Here is an 18,008-nt window from a genome sequence, read left to right as displayed (position 1 = left end):
AGGTATTCACACTCGTGATGGCCTCATAATAACTCTCTCTCTCTCTCTCTCTCTCTCTCTCTCACACACACACACACACACACACACACACACTCTACCAGGACCACAACCTTACACAAAAACGCAATGTCCAGATATGGTGACACACACCCATAATCCCAGCACCTGGGAGGTAGACTGATCTAAAAGATAATAATTAAGTTTTAAGAGGTCACAGCAATCTCACACAAGCATGATTTCTCCAAGAACATTCGCTCGGCAACTGTCCGTGCATGCTCAGACTGAGGTCGTCATTGTTACTACTTGTTACAGCTGAACAGTTATTGTCTTAGGACACATTTTGCCATCCCCCTCCATCGTTACCTTTTCAAATCCCCCTTGCCTCACCCTCTTCGAGAAGTTCCATAAACCAGCGTGGCACATGCATCCTCCCACAGAGCTAGTCTCAAATAAAGCTTGATTTCACGTCTGTCTTTGTATTTCCCCAGGCCCAGCAAATGCCGTTTCATCGTCTACCAGACAACTCATACTCATAGGTCAAGACTAAGCCCAGAAGTTATTATGTATGAGAAGCCGCTCAGCTTTCCCGGGCAAACCTAGGTCCTTTCTCCTCTGTTTGCCAATATTGCCCCTTTTCTGCCACACACCACTAATTGTCAATTTGCATGCCTTTCTTTCTCTAAATCAGTGATTGTCAGACTTTTTCTTTGAAAAGCCAAACAGTAAATATTTTAGGTTTTGAGCTCTGCCACAGCAACTCGACTGGGCGGCTCTTTCACTGCATCGTAAAGGCAGCCACAGACAATACATAAACAGATGAGCTTGGCCCTGTGCCAATAAAACTTTATTTATGGGCACTGAAATTTGAACTCGTATAATTTTAATTTGTCTACTCCTGCTTTTCATCTGCAAGTCAGTCTCCTCTCTCTCTCTCTCTCTCTCTCTCTCTCTCTTTCCTCTCCCCCTCCCCCTCCCCACCACCCTACTTCTAATCCCACAGGGTGAGGATTTCATTGAGGGTTTTGCACAAAGATGTCCCAGTCTCCTCCCAGAGTTTCCGCTGCCTGAGCAGAAACTCAGAGTTTCTGAGCCTGAGAATTTGCCTTTTTTAAAAATGATTCCTAAGTGCAGCTGGAAAATCACAGCTCTGGGCGACAGATTCAGGAAATGGGGCTAGAAACAACAGCACCCGGCAACTAGAAACACAACAGAGCCTGAAATGTCTCAATAGGCTGCAGGAATAACCAGATGTAGAGACAAGAGTCAGGAGAAGATAAAGCGTGAATATCTGTCGATGAAGATAACACCTGCCTCTTAGCTCTATTAAGATGGTCCCGTGAGAGGCACGCGCTCTGCCAACAAAAAAAACGTGCCTCCCTTCCCTTCACCAGCAGAGGATCCCAATGCCCAACCCCTTGGGCCTGAAAAGGGGAGGAGCTTGCAGAGGGTCCAGAATTAACTCCTCTCTGGCTAATAAAGGCCTGCCCGCTGCCTTGGGGCGCTCGCGTGGGTGTGGCCTCAGTCCTTCCCCGGTTCCACACTCACCTCCTGCATGAGGTTGCGAAGGAAGATGGCCTTCTGCCTCAGCGGGTCGTGCACCAGTCCGTCCGAGAAGAAGATCATGCCCTGTGGGAAGTTGTGCTGGGACAGCCACGACACTACCCGCTGCTTCTGCATGTCCGGCCGCCCCGTGATGTAAAGGATCATGTAGCCCAGGTCCTGCCAGTGCCTGGTGAGATGGGCATTGCTGGGTCCAGCTCGGCCCCTGCAGGCCGCCCGCTACCCAAGTACCTGTCCTGGCTGCTGCTGCCCTCTAGAGAAGCGATAGGCAGTGGTAAGAGGGCTCTCAAGTCCTCGCTCCTGCTTCAGGTGGGTGAATAGTGTACACTTCCTCCAGATGGCCTATGAGAACTGGCCCGACCTGGTTCCTCACCTTTACCTCTCCTGCTTTGGCCTTCTCCACTAACAAAAAAAAGCTTGCAATACTCCCAGGCCAGAGGCTTTGTGCCCACCTTCAGTGACTGGTCCTTAGTTCCACCCTATCTTTCCCATGGGCCACAACGAAAGTCGTTGGTGACCACTTTCCCTCTTGTTCTCCCACTTGGATCTGACCTTGTGTAACTTGGAACTAGTCTCTCTCGTGCGTGTGTTTAGTTTCCCCATCTGTAAGATGGGGTTAATCATCCAAACATTCCATGGGATGATTCCAAGGATAAAGGCATTGATCTCAAACCCAACTGGCTTAGTCTACCTGGTAAAGTTGGTTTCATTATCATCCTTGACTGTTTCCTGGCAATTTCTATAAACCACAAACCCAAAGCCATTGCTCCTATTCCTGCAACCACGCCTGGATCCCATATTTAAAGACTTCCCTCTACTCTTGGACTGCACTCTGATGAGTAGAACCTCCCTATCCACACAGGGCTGCTCGAGGCAAACCTGTACAAACCCTGTGCTCTTGGCTCAGGACCCTCCCCTAGACACCCTGCCTATCTACATTTTCATTCTTCAGGGTCCCTCTTCCAGGAGATTCTCACTTCCCGGGTAGAATCAGTTCTTTACTGTTTTCCATGGACGGCCCACGGTACAGATGAGCCCAGATCTGGGTAGGTTTATTATGACACTAGCCGTCAGCCTGCTGCCATGGATTGGGCTTTCTAAATCCAGAGAGTGGCCTGACCATCTGGAAAGATGTGAAAACGTGCAGTGTAGGTGTTACAAGGATGCTGGGGGCTCCCAGAGCGACCCCCAGAGAGGCAAGGTCTGTGTCAGACTCATAGAAAGCAGCTTCTGACAGCCAGCAAGGTGTAGCAGCCCCGTGGTGAAGGAGGGTAGAGTCACAGAGGGAGAGAGCACAGCCCCCCATGGGATAAACCAACCAATCCTCTCAGCAGGCTATGCAGGACTTCTCCAACAGGGCCAGAAAGCAGCTGGAGACAGCTGTCTCTCCAAGGCCTCAAAGTCAGCCCAGCTTCTCTTCCCGAGCAAGGCAGGGCAACCCTACCCCAGCTGCCCCAAACTCCAGATGTCCCCCATTCCTGTCCATTCTTGGGATCTAAGCTTCTATTGTCACCAATGACTATTTCTCCTCCCTGGTTTATTCTCCTCCGCTGGTCTCAGATTCTCCCACCAGCAGCAATCTTTACAGCAGAACCCAAGAGCCTGGAGTCTGGAGCTAACCTCAGGGAAAAGATGAAAGGATGCCCAGGAGAAGAGAAGAGGGGGGAAGGACAAATGAATGAGCTAAAGTCTACAAAAGGGACTGATCTCCCCAGAGACTCCCAGTGAATGGCTACAGGAGGTAAAGCCAGAACTTGGCAGTGCCTAGGCCCAGAGACCTAGAGAAGTCCTAGAGAAAGCTGGTTTGAGGTCAAGGGATGACTAATTAGCACTTCCTCCAAAGCTTCTGGTTCCTGCCCTGGGGAAACACCTTCCTTAGGGGAGGTGACACTCACCGAACAACATCCACTGCACCTGGCCGGACCTTGGGGTCGCTTCCCATGATAGACACGCTGGCCGCAAAGGATCCATCGATACTGAACACAACACACTCCATGCCTCGGGGCAGCACTGTGAGGTAGCTCATCGCACAGGTCTGGTCACCCCTGAAAGGTATCAGCCTGACGTCAGCCTACAGCTGAAATCAGTCAGTCTGGGGCCAGGTTCCTGGTGGTGCCTCCTGATACCATGGCTGGTAGCCTCTTTCCTTTTCCTGTCTCCATGTAAACAGAAATAAACTCTGTCTTCCAGCCAAGTTTGGATGGGGGAGCCACCCCAAAAGTCCATCATGAGATCCTCACACACACCCTGGTCCTACCTGACCACCATCTTTACAGGGTAGACACCAACCCCCAGACGCCGGGGTCGCGGCACGTTGTACGTGATCCTGCCACTGTTGTTGGTGATCTCTGTGTCCAGGTGGACCCAGCGGCCTGACGATGGCTCTGTCATCACTAGGATGTCCACCTGCAGTCAGTGAAGGAAGTGAGGGACTTGCTAAAGGCTGAAGGACTCCTAGGTACAGGTTCCTGCCTGCTGTATCCTAGAATTTCCTATAACCCTCCCTCTATGTGGTGACCACACTGGCTTCCCCACCTCCTTGGAGATACCAAGTTCCCCTTATTGTTTGCTGGTATGCTGGGCTGGGAAAGGGCTCCCTGCTTTGTGTTCCAACACCATTCTTCTATCACCCTTTCTGTCTGTGATACTATGAGCCATGTGACACAGGTGAGCCAAGGAGACGCTCAACCCTTGGTACCTTCTCTCCAGTCAGAGCCACCATGTCAAGAGGGCCATACATGAAGCGCCCCACCAGGACCTGGGGGCCATCTTCAGCTGCAATTACATCATTGGCACGGTGGTTCGCAGTGACATTCTGCAAGGACAGAAAGAAACAACCCGGCTCAGCCTTTGCAGACAAAGCTCACACTTGCTTTATCATTAAAGCCTTGAAAGGATGACTTCTAGGCTATGGCCCAGCTGAGTCAGGCATCCAGGAGCTGCATGCACTAGGATTCCAGAAGCAGACTCAGCTACCAAAACTGCTTCTTAGGCTGCCCACCAAGGCGGACCCCATGCTCTTGAGTCTGCACACCTCCTGAGGTGACAACTGGCCTTTACAACCTGCGTTTCATTTTTAGGTACCTGGGCTGGAAACTACCCAGTCACCTTTGGGTCTTTCTTGGCATAAAGAACCATCTACCATGTCTACAATGGGGTAGCCACTATGGAAAGCAGCACAGTGGTTCCTCGGGAGATTAAGTGTAGAATTACCATTCCTCATCTATACCCAAAATAATAAAAATATATGCCCACAAACTGCATATATATATATATATACACATATATATATGCCAACAAACTGCATAAAAATACATATATGCATTTATGTGTGTATATATATATCTGTATATATGTATATGTATATATGTATGTATATATATATATGCCCACAAACTGCATAGATGAGTATGTAAAGCAGTACTATTCAAAATAGCCAACACGTAGAAACAACCCAAATGCCTATCAACTGACAACTGGATGGACAGAATACACGGATACAGTAGAATAGTATCCAGTCAGGAAAAGGAGATGAGATGCTATGCATGACCCAACATGGGTGAACCCTGAAAACATGCTAAGTGAAAGAAGGAAGAGATAAACACACATGTGACTTCAGATACACAAAACGTGGAGAACAGGTGAAACTACAGAGACCAACACTAGATGAATGATTGGCTACTCCGGGAGGAGCCCAGGGCAGCAGAGAGGGAAAGGGCTGCAGAGAAAGAGGTTTCTTTTATGAGGTGACAAAAAAAGTTCTAAAACCGACTGTGGTTGGGTTGGCATGCAGCTGTGAATATATTATTTGACACTGGATTGTGTGACAGGTGAATTACATCACCTATGTGGTGTGTAATTTTGTGTATGTCCATGCACAAAAACATTGATTCACGAAGCATTAGTCACTCTGCCTTCCAGGACTGTTTTTAGGATCCACGCTTGATGTTCTTTCTCACTAGAGCGGAACTGCTCACCAGAGCAACGCTGTGTTGGCATACTCCGGGATGATGCGCAGCATCCGAGACAGAGTAGGCAGTGACGGCAGTTGACCGAGAGAATGCGTGAATGAATGCCTCCCAAACTCCTCTTTATCCCCCAGTACCCTACAGAGGAGCCCCATCTTTAGAGAAGCCTAGTGTGGTCTGCCCTGGCAATCCTAGCCACCTTCATCCTGATGTGTAGGTACATCCTGTTGCGGCAAGGATGGCCCCCATCCCTACTCCACGGCTGAGAGACAAGATGATCTATGTCAAATCCATGTCTCCAGAAGCCTGGCATGGAGCAATCATTCCACAACCACTCTGCTTTTACCATCCCAGAGCCCTGGACTTCCAGGTGGAGCCCGACCGTGGGAGATGAACTCACAGCTGCTCCCTCATGCAAGCACTCAGGCCAACAGGAAAGGAGAAGAGCTCCGCCAGGAAACTAGAGTTCTTATCTGGTACATGGTTGCCCAGACTCTCAAGGTCACCTATCCAACAAATACGACTGCAGCAAGCGCTTACCCGCAACTTGACCTGGGTCCGCTTGCGCAGCCACTTCTCGCGGGGGTTAGCGGGGCTTAGAGCCGTGGGGTCCAGGCCAGTGTTCTCCTTCACGCTTGCGTTCTCATAACGCATCACCTAGCCAAAAGGGAGGCGGGGCTTGGGAGCACGTCCTCGTCCTCAACCGTTCTGCCTCCCCGGACAGTAGCCAGTCAAGCCCTATTTCTGGCTTCCCTATGACATCGCCTGGACCGTGCTGGGGCCCTGGGAGTTGTCTCCAGTCCTACCTGTCTGGACAGCTGGAACCAGAGAACTGTCCCCTTGGTAGCTCTGCTTTGGGGGCAGCCTCTGACATTCATACCTGACTCTTGGAGCTTCCTAACTAGCATTCATTTGTTCTCTGCCTCTCCTCCTCTATTGTGGGTGACCTTTGCCTAACGCCAGCCGGAGCCCTGACTCAGCCCTGTTCCTTCCTCGAGGCCGTTGCTTCAGCAGGGCTCCCTTCTCTGATCTAGATCTTTTTGGCTGGACCATTCTCTTCAACATCCCAAAATGCCTACCCTGCTCCTCTCATCTGAGCATGTCTTCTCATTGGAGACCCTCATGCCTTGTCCATAGCACCACGTTCTCCATGAGACTGCAGCACTCCCTCGCCTACCTCGTCTCCTCTGTCCTCTCCCAGCACTCCACTGAAGCATTTCTCCAGCCTCCATGTTGACACATCAGCATGGCTTCCTCTGCAGGTTTCACTTAATCTAGAGATTTGGCGTTCTTCTCTGACCTGTCACTTTCGCTTCAGTGTTCCAGTGCTTTCTCAACACTGTCAGATAGAGGCCAACTGCTCCCTGGGACCCCGGGACCCTGGGATTCCCCCCCAAATAGGCCAACAGGCTGGGCCCAATAAGGGAGCCACAGTACCTGTCTTAAGATGAAGGCGACCACATCGGTAGACTCCCAGTAGCTGGCATGGAAGAGGTGGGGTAGGGCCACAGTGGGGAAGGCGGTGAGGACATCGGGGCAGTACAGGGCATAGTCAATCCTCTTGGTTCCCCACCACTTGGCTGTGACTGTGGGGCCAAGAAGGAGATAAGGACAGAATGGCCAAAAGCCAGCAGGCACAGGCTCAGTGGAGATGTGCCAACAAGCTTGGGGCCACAGCACCTACCCTGAAAGAGCTGGGGAGGGGAGTCCTGCCCTTCCACCAGCCCTTATAATCACCCTCCACTAAAACATGGGCTCCCAGCTGGTCACAAGGAAGAGGACCAGGCCCTCAGAGATGGCCATAGTTGAACCCCCTGGTGCAGCTCCATAGTAAGTTCCCAAGGGCTCTCTCCAAGGTGAGGAATCAGTCTGTGCCTGCAGAGGTCAGGGCACAATGCATGATCAAGAGATCAGAGGCATGAATAAGGTCAAAGGTCAAGGCTATGTTTGAGATCAAAAACTCAGTGGGCCTTGGTCAGAGGTCAAAGCTCCATTCAAAATCAGAACTCTGACTCAAAGGTTGGAAATGAGGCTTAGCTGTTAGTGTTGGGCTAGCATGTGGCTTGGGCTTAACACCCAGCGCTGAGTGTGGGGATGAAGGGAAGCATCACCCTAGCTGGTACATCTGGGGCTCTAACCTAGGTCAGAGCTTAGTCTAGGAAAGCAGTGATGACTCAGTGGGAAACCAAATGGGTCCTCCCTCTACCACCCCCACATGCCACCATCTCCAACCCTTTTCCCAAAGACAGGAATGTTCCCATGACTTCTTCCACAGCTCCTCCCAGCCCAAAATCCCATCCACTGAAGCGCTGCTGCAGACCCACCACCACCCAGGGCCCTCAAAGGCAAGCTGGGCCCCAAAAGGACCTCACTCACTGCGGGAGGCTCCCATAGGTGCCAGGCTGTCCGAGGACTCTGAACTGTCGCTGTGGGAGCTTCCTTCGCTTAGCCTCCGTCCTGGCCTCTGGAATCTTGGGGTCTGAGGGGGCGAGGTAGAGGCATCCAGAAGCGGGGGGCTTCCCTGGGAGCTGCTCTCCAGGAATAGGGGACTATGGGTGTGCAGGGCATCAGCTGGAGGGGGAATTGCAAGGTCAGGGTGAGCATCGAGTCTCCAACAGAGTGGCTTACTTAATGCCAGCCCTATGCTGGGCAAGAGACTAAAAATACAAAGCAGCTGGCCCAGAGCTAACAGACCACCAGCACCCCCTCCCCTCCTACACCAGCATAGTACATTAACAGTTTCACCTTTTATTAAACTGGGAGTAATATAGACATGAGTGGGGATTGCAACATCACCCTATCTCCCCAAAGCTGCAGGGAAACCTGGGAGCTGGGCCCTAAGGCCAAGCTGAGGTCATGATGTGAAGCCTATCAATGTCCTCTCTCATCAAATTCCTTCCTGACCCACAGAGGCATATGGCTGAGGTGAAAGTAGATGAAAATGACTCAAGCCTACAAGCTGGAGTCATGGGGGAAGAGACATCTGAGGTTGGAGGATCCCCTTTTCAGAGGGAACATTTAAGGTAGCAGAAGGGAACTTTGGAGCCTTGCTTCGTCATGGAAGTGCTAGACAAATATATCCCTTTGAGATGAAGAACAAGGAAGGGTAAGTTTTAACCCTGAAGTGAGTCCCAGGAATAGCATCCCCTCATCTCTGGCTCAAACCTTGGAAAAGGATTAGGCTGGAGTTCCTCAATGGCGATAGGGAGCTATGGAGCCAAGACTCTGATTGGCAAGTGCCTGACTATCCATTCCAGGTCTGCCTTTGGCCACATCCTCAGTCACACACATACCCCCTTTGAACCTAGAAGCCACTGGTCCTTCTCTAACCCCACCTGCCCTGCTCTTATTGCCCCCCCAATGCCTCTCTACCTATCCAAACACACCCCTTCTCTAGGCCCTGGCCAAAGGCTACCTCTTCCATGAAGCCTACCAGGATGACACACTTTCTGATATATCTTTGCAGGGTACAGGGTGGGCACTGGGAAACAGTACTGGGAATGTGCCTTTAACTTGCCCTTCAGAGTCAACAACCCCACCATTATCCCAGCCTTAGCCACTGAAGCTCAAATGGGAGCCTGGCAGGGTGTGGGGTGAGCAGAGCCCTGGCACCACGATGCCTGGCACAGAGCAGGTCCTTGGCATAAGCAGCCACTCTAAAGCATTGAAGCCAGCTGGCTTCCTGCCCACTCCTCTAACAGTACAGCCCTGCTCCCATGAGCCACCCGACAGCTGACAACTTGAGAGGCGGAACCAGAAAGAACATCTCCAGAACCTACCAGCCTCCAACTCAGCACGGTGTCGCAGTCCCAGGACCTACCGAGCAGGAGAGACTGTCCATCGCCCAGGGGGAACCTCTGGTAGCGAGGCACGCTGACAGGAGGCACCAGGTGGAACTTGGGCTCCAGCAGTGGCTCAAGCCTCGAGGCAGAGGGATCTGCACAGTGGAAGAAGCTGTAGACCTGGCTACAGGCAGGCCGCATCTGGAAACCTGGGTGAGTGGGAGAAGACACATGCAGAAGCCCTTTCTAAAGGCTCTAAAGGGCTCCCTGGAGTGCGGCCTTGAGCAGCCTTATCTCCTGTTCAAGAACCTCCCCTGGGTCCTTGCTACCAATCTTAGTTGGGGTTTCTATTGCTGTGATCAAACACCGTGACTAAAATCAACTCGGGGAGGAAAGGGTTTAGTTCATCTTACAACTCTCGGGTCACACTCCATCACTGGGGGAAGTCAGGGCAGGAACTCAAGGCAGGAACCTGGAGGCAGGAACTAAAGCAAAAGCCATGGAGGAGCGTTCTTACTGACTTACTCAGCTTGCTTTCATATCTACCCCAGGACCACCCACCCAGGGGCAGGACCACCTGCAGTGAGCTGGGCCCTTCCACATCAATCATCAGTTATAAAAAAAACACCCCCACAGTCCTGCCTACAGGCCAATCTTCTTGAGACACCCTCTCAATTGTGGTTCCCTCGGTTCCTGCCTCTCAGAGGAATCTAGCCTAGGTCAGTTTCACAGAAAACTAGCCATCACACTACTCAGAAACAAAATGCCCAGTTTGGCATTGAAGGCCTTGTCAATCTGCTCCCCTTGAGGGCACCATTGTAGGTACCCAGTACTGCCGCCCTGGTAAACATCTGTAAACTTGCTGCTTTTCTTCCCCTGTGCTCAAACAGTCGATTCTTCAGAATCCCAGGCCTTTATTTTACTATTGTAATATTTCCTTTTAGTGTTGACTGTATCCACACTGGAGCACTTCTTGCAGACCCTCTCGCCACCACTCAGTCACTACCGGATATATTAAGTCAATGCAAGGCCCTTGATCGGGTGCTCTCAGCATCAGGCGGAGCAGGTGAAGCACTTCTGCCACTGGCCAGCAGGTGTCGCCATAAAGGTCCTTGCCTCCCACCTGTCCTGGGTCAAGGGCTTTTGAGTGGGCTGCATTTAAGGGGTCCTAAGGCTCCTCTGCAACACTGAGTGCCTCGCCTCAGTTCAGCCCCTCACTTCAGAGCCTCAGCAGAGAGCAATGAATAACTGCCTGCACTCCTGCCCTTAGACTCTCCTAAGGCCCAGGCTGGTCAAATGGCATCATAAGTCTGTCTTGTATGAGCTGGCAAGAGCTTTAGGCTTCAGATGCTCTGTAGGCAAAGGCACCAGTGCCAGTTTGGGTAGAAAGGTTCTGAGACCTAACTGACTGCAGGAAGTTTGCTGGGGACAGGGAGGGAGGGAGGATTTGCTGTGATAAGGAGAATGCTTGTGGCCCATGTTCTCGTGGGACATGACTGAGACAAGTAATCTAGGGACACAGGAAAGGGACAGTGACGTCCATCAAGCTGCCTCACCTTTGACCCACCCGGAGAAGCCGCCTGGCCTCTCCCTCAGCTTCCATCCTTTCTCTCCATCTACCCTGCCTCCACCACTCTGTCCACCCTCCCACTCCACCAGTTTGATCCCCTGAGCCATTGGCCTAATAACCATACCCACCATCTATCCCAGGCAGCACTGTCCTCCGCATGGCCAGGACGAGGCCCAGGGGTGAGCCAAAGAGGAAGAAGTCAGACACGTCAAAGTCAAAGCGACCCAGGCTGACCTCAGCGAGCTGGGGTGTGCCAGCTGCAGGAACCTCGGCCTCATCCTTCAGCACACTGGAGTGGATGCTGCCGGAGTGAGGAATGGCAGATCAGAGGAGGGCCAGGACCATGGGCATGTCCACTCTGCAGCACAGTTGCATTCTGAGGGCAGAGTGCCCAACCCTCTATCACTGGAAGGGGACTCAGAACCAGAGATCACTGTTGGCTGGAGACCCTCAGCATTAGCCACTCAGGCCTAGCCAACATTTGGCTGGAGCCGAGTTCAGCAAACGTTTTCTGCACAGGGCCAGGTGGTGAGTCTGAAAGACTTTGTGGGCCACCTGCTTCTACCGCCTGGATTTATTCTGCCATGTCAGACAGCCACAAACCATGTTTAAGCAATCTGTGTAGCTGGGATCTGCCACAACTTTTCTTATGAAAGCTGGCTGAGCACCTGAATGACAGGCGGAACCTCCCATGGTGTTTATTGACAGCCACCCTGAAAGCCCCTGCACTTGCCACAGGAGAGCCCATCCTGGCCAGCACGGGGACCTGGTTGCTGCTGGCACTGCCAACACCAAGGCTTCCACCATAACTCGTGTTCCAGGCCACAGGCAGACACAGGTGCAAACAATCTGGCCTCCCCACTCCCCTGGACAGGTGCCAAAGAGCAGGATCCCACGTTCTCATCCCAAGAGCCTGTCTAGGTTGTGTTTAGCCACAGATGCTGAACGTAAACAGAAGCCAAAGCTGCCTCTCTGGCTTTCCAACAAGCACCAGGGACAGTACAGGGGTTAGACCACAGCAGGGGAATGACATGATGTATCAGCCAACTTCTGAAAGCCAACCCATCTAAAACACTCAAGCTGGAGAAAAACCTTTCAAAGTAACAGTTAAAATGCTACAGGCAAGAGGTCCACCCTCGGGAGCGAGCCAGAAGGCAAACAGGGCACCCAGTCTTCTGCCTTCTGCTCTCCCTGTCAATGATGATGAAGCTCAACTACGTATATCTCATGTACAGCCTGGTCCCTAAACATGTGCCAACTACTTAGTTACCAGAGAAACAGCCATCTGTTCCTGCACCAGAACCCAACAACCTGGCTGTGTTGGGCTCGCTACTGAAAGTGGCCAATGTCTGGCACTCTCCTGATTTGGGCTTTCCTGGAGGCTGTTTCAAGGATGAACCAGAAATGTTGAGGTTTTCACTTTGCAACCCTCCTTTGCACATGGCCGCTGTTCCAGAGCTGATCTGATAGAGGAGCCTTAACATTCAAAACTTAACCCCACAGAACCTGCGGCCTCCTATTCCGCCTCCTGGGATCCCCCTGCAGGAAGTACAGAAAGTTCCCACTCATCCACAGGAACATATCCCAAGACCTCAGTGGCAAAGTGTCAAACCCATTACATGTGGTGCTTTTTCCTATACTTAAAGCACCTGGGATAAAGTTTAATTTACACAATAGGCAATTAAGAGAACAATTAATAATAAAATATAAAATTATAGCAATACACGTAATAAAAGTTATATAAGTGTCCCTTGCAAAATGCTGTACTTTCACATTTCCTCTTAGACACCCAGCAGCTTCTCTTTGTCATATCTGAATTACCAGCATCATTGTTTACTCTTACACTTTGGAAACATTACAAAGTAAAGCAAGGGCATACATATGACCACAAGCACTGTGGTACCATGACAGTGGATCTAACACCTGAGACGGCCCAAGTGATCAACAGGTAAGTAGCACAGAGAGACAGAATATGCAGGACGAAGGAGTGACTCCAAGTAGGACAACATGAGACTTTACCATGCTGCTCTGTAGAGTGTACAACTTACAACTTAGAACTGATTTACTTCTGGAATTTTCTAGTTCATATTTTCAAACCATGGTTGGTCATTACTGTAAGTCTAGCACATACATTAATGATTATGCACAAAGATCTCCAGCCTAGGGGCTAGAGAGATGGTTCAGTGGTCAAGAGCGTTGTGCTCTTGCAGAGAACTGGATCCCAGCAGCCACCATTAGGTAGCTCACAACCTCCTGTAACTCCAGATCCAGGGGATCCAGTGCTGTCTTCCAGCCTCTTCAAGTATTCGGAAAGACATATGCAGGCACACATACATAAGACAAACTAATCTTTCTTAAAATATGACCAGTCCAGTGCTTTTTATAAGTGCAAAGAACTGGAAAAACACAAAATATTCAGTTAGTGGGATTGAGGAAGCAGTTATTCACTGAAATTTATAGTGCATTTTTACCAGCTGGGCTGTGGTGGCACACGCCTTTAATCCCAGCAGTCGGGAGGCAGAGGCAGGCAGGTCTCTGTGAGTTTGAGGCCAGCCTAGTCTACAAAATGAGTTCTACAACAGCCAGAGTAGTTACACAGAGAAAGCCTGTCGAGAGAGAGAGAGAGAGGGAGAGAGAGAGAGAGAGAGAGAGGAAGAAGAAGAAGAAGAAGAAGAAGAAGAAGAAGAAGAAGAAGAAGAAGAAGAAGAAGAAGGGGAGGGGAGGGGAGGGGAGGGGAGGAGAGGGGAGGAGAGGAAAGAATATTTACCAAGTATTTTTAATCATATGAGGGAAAGTTCACAGTATACAAGGCTGGATTCTTTGTTTTTAAGTAAAACAACACATAAATTATGTAAAAAATAACCACTCTTTTGATGATCCATGATACTTATCAGTTAGGGAGCCAATGAGAAAAGGTGGAGAGGAGAGCAAAAGGGAGAACTGGAGAGAAACAGAGAGGAAAAGTGCCCCACCCTGTGCCAATTTGGTCCATGTTCAATGCTCAGTTCTCTCAACCTGAATCAATGATCAGATGGTTCCTTTAGCTGCTCACCAACCATTTCTTCTAGAAAGTGAAAGGGTAGTTTATGAAGTTTGTCATGCCCAAGACATGGATGTGAGGAAGGACGAGCAGAATGCTGGCCCCGGATCTTTGGGACCTAGCGGAGTGACACTCCCTCCTCGGAGAACAAATATGAACCCCTGGGGTATCCCACCAAGTATACCCCCATCTGTGACCTCTCTAGATTCTCTAAGCTATACCAAGGGGCCACTGGGCAATCCTATCCTTTCACAGAAGAGGAAATGGAAGCCCAGAGAGGTAGAACAGATCATGTCCAGTATCTGCAGGTTTGAACAGAGGAACAGACAAACAGGAAAATCTGTGGTGTAGATGCTGAGCCAATGACAAGTGGTGACAAAATTCCCACTACCTATGGGCCCCTGTGGGGGGGTCTGGGATTACTGCCTGGTCACAGACCCCCTTGGTGACTCTGACCAAGGTCCTTACACTAACGGATGCTGTTAGCTGTGAAGGCAGCGGCCCAGGAAGGTTACCTTGAAAGGAAAGCGTGATGCTGGGTGATGGCCTCACAGTCATAGGTGGAGGAGTCGCTCTGTTTCCGTGGCAATGGCCTTTTGGGCTCCTCATCCTCCACTCCACTGGATACATCGATGTTACTCTTGCTGAGACGCTTACTGCTGGCCAGATCACAGTCCTCCTCCACCACAGGGGTGTCCTTGAGCAGAAAGCATAACGATCAAAGGGGCCCTGGGGCCCTGCCTCCTCCCCTGGGCATAAATGAGCCCCATCTTCCCATGTGGAAACTAAGCTTTCAAACACCTCATGGTGATGAGGGGTGGGGGTGTAGGCACAGACCATCTCCTATGACCACCTAGAGAGACAAATACTAGTAGACCGCCTCTGGGCCTCTTTATTGGTCTGTGCTAAACATGTTCTTGCTATTTCCATACAACCCTTTGTATTATAGACACCACAATCTCAACAGGAAAACCCAGCACTGCATTTCCTGGGGGAGCCACCTGCTCCTCTGTTCCTATGAGAGACACCCAGGGACACACCCTCTCCCATCCCCCAGCCTGACCACACCTGGGTACTGCTGATGCTTCCCTTCCGGCTGCTGCTGCCAGGACTGTCCCCTGAGGGCCCCGCACTGTAGCAGATGGCATCGAAAGCCAGGAGGCCGCCCACACAGTCCCCGATGAGACACACCTGCAGAGGCACAGTTGGGCTGCAGGCTTGCCTGCCACAACCCTCTCACCCCGAATCCAGCCAGAACAGGGGTATGTTCCCATGAGAGAATAAGGAACTTGTCCTAAGGAATTGCTTAGAGCCCAAATGGAGGGTAGGCACATCCTGACAACCGATTTCCTTTGGAGTCAGCCCAAGGTGAGTGGTCAGGCCACAATTAGGAGTCAGGCTAGCTAAGGGTCATCATGGACTCCAAATGAGGGCAGTGTTTCTGTCTGTAAAAGGAGAATACCAAACCCATCAAAAGGCTCCTCCAAACTCAGAGGCTACAGTTCTAGCCTGCCTTGATCCCACAGCAGACCCCAGGCCCTCTTTTATGCAGCAGCTAACTAAGAGTGAGAGAAAGCAGGTTCTTACCTGCCCACTGAAGCCAATCCCATCAGAGGACTTGAGAAACTCTCCATAGATGTGGTTGGCTCGCTCGATGACAGTGGCGACAGCATTTTGGTACTGTGGAGAGGAGATGGCCAGCAGGGGAAGGGCAGCCAGGGGAACGTGGTCCTGGCTGGCGCTGAGGCAGCCCTCGTCGTGGCTATAGGGGTTCAGGCTGCAGACACGGGGACCCAAAGTCAGCCTAGCTAGGACCAAGAAGTGGGTGACGTGGGACTGTGGGCTCTTTGGAAGAACATACTCGCCGCCTGGGCACTAGGTCCAGTTGCAGAGAAATTTTAAGGACCTATGAGGCTAGGTCCCATGAGGCAAAGCACAAGGATGGCGCAGGAGGGAAAAGGATGAGGATTCAAGGCTGAGCTGACTCCATACATGCCAGCCCATGGCAGTCTTGCTGTGTGGCATAGCCATGCTGTTTGGCAAGAACCTAAAAACACCCCAGTTCTGAAAGAACCTAGAGAATCAGCCAACACAGAACAGCGTGGGAAAGAGGTATCATGGTAGACCTCCTGGAGGAGGAAGAGGCTGAATTAACTCTAAAAAGAGGCTTTGGGGGAACCTAAGGAGGACCAGTGAGGAACTGAGACAATGGCCCTAGTGTGAAGGGGCTCCTAGCTGCCTGTATGACAGTATGTTCTGTATTCAAGGGACAGACTTCTGCTTCAAATTTCACAGAGAGGGTTGGGCGCCTGCCCTACAGAACTCCACTCCCAGAGGCCACTGCACCCCTCCATCTCCCTACTAGGAAGTCCCTCCCTCTCTGGGCAGCTCAGACCCACCCGTCTTCCCATCCCTACCTGGATTGCCTCTGTCTCCCAGCAGACCCAACCCTGATGATCTGTTGGCCTTGGCTTTTTAGAACAGACACAAAAGGAGTCTGAGAACTTCCTACCCAGGGCCAATAGCCTGTCCTTACCCCCATGTGCCTAGCTCCAGAGTGCCCAAAGCCTAGGGCAGATGGGGCTAAGAACCAGCAGAATCCAGGGAAGAGGACAGGACTTAGGCACCCTCAGCAGGTGGCAGGGTCCTAGCAGTGTGTAAGGCAGGCCCCACCAACCATTTCTCATCTCCAACTAACGCAAATTAGAGGAAACAGGCCTCGATTGCAGCCGGAGAGATTTTAATTAGCCGAGAAGGAGCTCCCTCCCAGCAGTGATTACCGGTGATTAATGGCCCTAGCAAGAGCTGCCTGGGGGAGAGGTAAGCTCCCTCCTGCTCTCCCCTCAAATGGCCTGGACATCCGTCTTCCTGGAGATAAGGATGACCCAGCTCAGGAGGTCAGCCATCCTGGGGGTGAGTCTTGAGATGGATTGTGGACCAGCAAGATTAACTCTGGGACTTCTGTGAGTGTGAGGGACCAGAGTCTGGCCACCCACTCAGCTGCTCCTAAATCCCACAACAGAAGGATGCAGCAAGCCCTTGTCTAGGAAGCAGATTCCAAGGCTCCGCCCACTCAGCTGCTCCACGGGCGCCTGCACATCTTACGTGTGACATGCATCACATCAGATATGGGGGCAATTGGCATGGATCACCCCAGATACTGGGGCAATTGGCTAAGCTAAGAAGCAATAGACCTTCCCGACTTGTGTATCTAATGGAGATCCACCCGAGGGCATCCTGCAGCCTCTGAGCACCAGTCAGGAAGTGAGCAGGATGCAAAATGGTCCAGCCCCTGCTAGATCCTGAGCTACTAGAAGTGAAAGACGGGGCTCTTGGGCCCATCCCACACTGGAGCCCCTGGGCTCAGAGCCCCATCTGACTGAAGCTAAGCACATTGCTCCCCTTCTCTTGGGACTCTGAGTATGTTCCACACAAGAAAGCCTGGAGGAGGGGCTTGAGGAGGGGCTTTCCAAGGTCATGTGAGGGGCGGTGAGGCAGGGGTGCCAACAGCTCCCTTTTGACCCCACCTGCAGGAAAGTCTGGTCTCCTTGCTTCAGTCTCAATAATTTGCTCAGTGTCTAGGCCATGGGGGCTCTACAGGTGCACAAAGACTAAAAAAAGCAGGTGTCCCACCGGCTCCAGGTACCGACCTTCAGCTACTTCAACAGTGACATGCAGGGCTCTAGAGCACTGGGGCCCCCAAGTTCTAGCATGGTGGGTGGAATTTCCCCATAGGACCCAGTTCCCATAAAGCCCCTGGTCTCTGAGTCTGCCCCTCACTGGTACCTGGGTCCACAATGGGAGGGACGTACCGGCACTTGTAAGAAGTAGCCTAGTGTTTAGCCTGTGCTTCTGACATACCGTCCTTTCCCTCCCTGCACGTCCAAGTTGGTGTCTGCTGTGAGCTAGGACAGGACCCTATCATCTCACTCTCCACCAACAGGAAACAAGCTGAGCATGCCCCTGGCCCTAGGAGGATGCTAGTGGGGCAGCCAGGGGCATCTCGGTGCTATGTGGACACTTGCCGTGTGTCCCTACACCTACACACCAGCATCAGCATCACCTCCATCTTACAGGTGAGGGACTTA

At 51.5% G+C, this 18,008-nt stretch overlaps 1 protein-coding gene across 1 annotated transcript in view; it reads right to left on the bottom strand.

Annotated features, from left to right (window-relative positions):
• The window catches only part of Pitpnm3 (PITPNM family member 3), an 89,278-nt gene that overhangs the window by 7,112 nt on the left and 64,158 nt on the right, over positions 1-18,008 (bottom strand). The window contains exons 7-18 of the mRNA XM_041664750.1: positions 15,508-15,697; positions 14,989-15,111; positions 14,436-14,617; positions 11,009-11,181; positions 9,349-9,519; positions 7,905-8,099; positions 6,966-7,114; positions 6,069-6,185; positions 4,259-4,375; positions 3,818-3,966; positions 3,456-3,605; positions 1,546-1,729 (exon numbers count right to left, since the gene is read on the bottom strand). Of these exons, the coding sequence (XP_041520684.1) occupies positions 1,546-1,729; positions 3,456-3,605; positions 3,818-3,966; positions 4,259-4,375; positions 6,069-6,185; positions 6,966-7,114; positions 7,905-8,099; positions 9,349-9,519; positions 11,009-11,181; positions 14,436-14,617; positions 14,989-15,111; positions 15,508-15,697 (1,900 nt within the window). The remainder of the gene's footprint in view (positions 1-1,545; positions 1,730-3,455; positions 3,606-3,817; positions 3,967-4,258; positions 4,376-6,068; positions 6,186-6,965; positions 7,115-7,904; positions 8,100-9,348; positions 9,520-11,008; positions 11,182-14,435; positions 14,618-14,988; positions 15,112-15,507; positions 15,698-18,008) is intronic.

Source organism: Microtus oregoni, unplaced genomic scaffold (genome assembly GCF_018167655.1).
Source record: "Microtus oregoni isolate MIOR12 unplaced genomic scaffold, Mior012 000015F_ref0000493, whole genome shotgun sequence".
NCBI classification, from domain to species: Eukaryota; Metazoa; Chordata; class Mammalia; order Rodentia; family Cricetidae; genus Microtus; species Microtus oregoni.
Note: the sequence above shows the minus strand (reverse complement) of the source record. Positions and strands in the feature narration are given on the sequence as shown.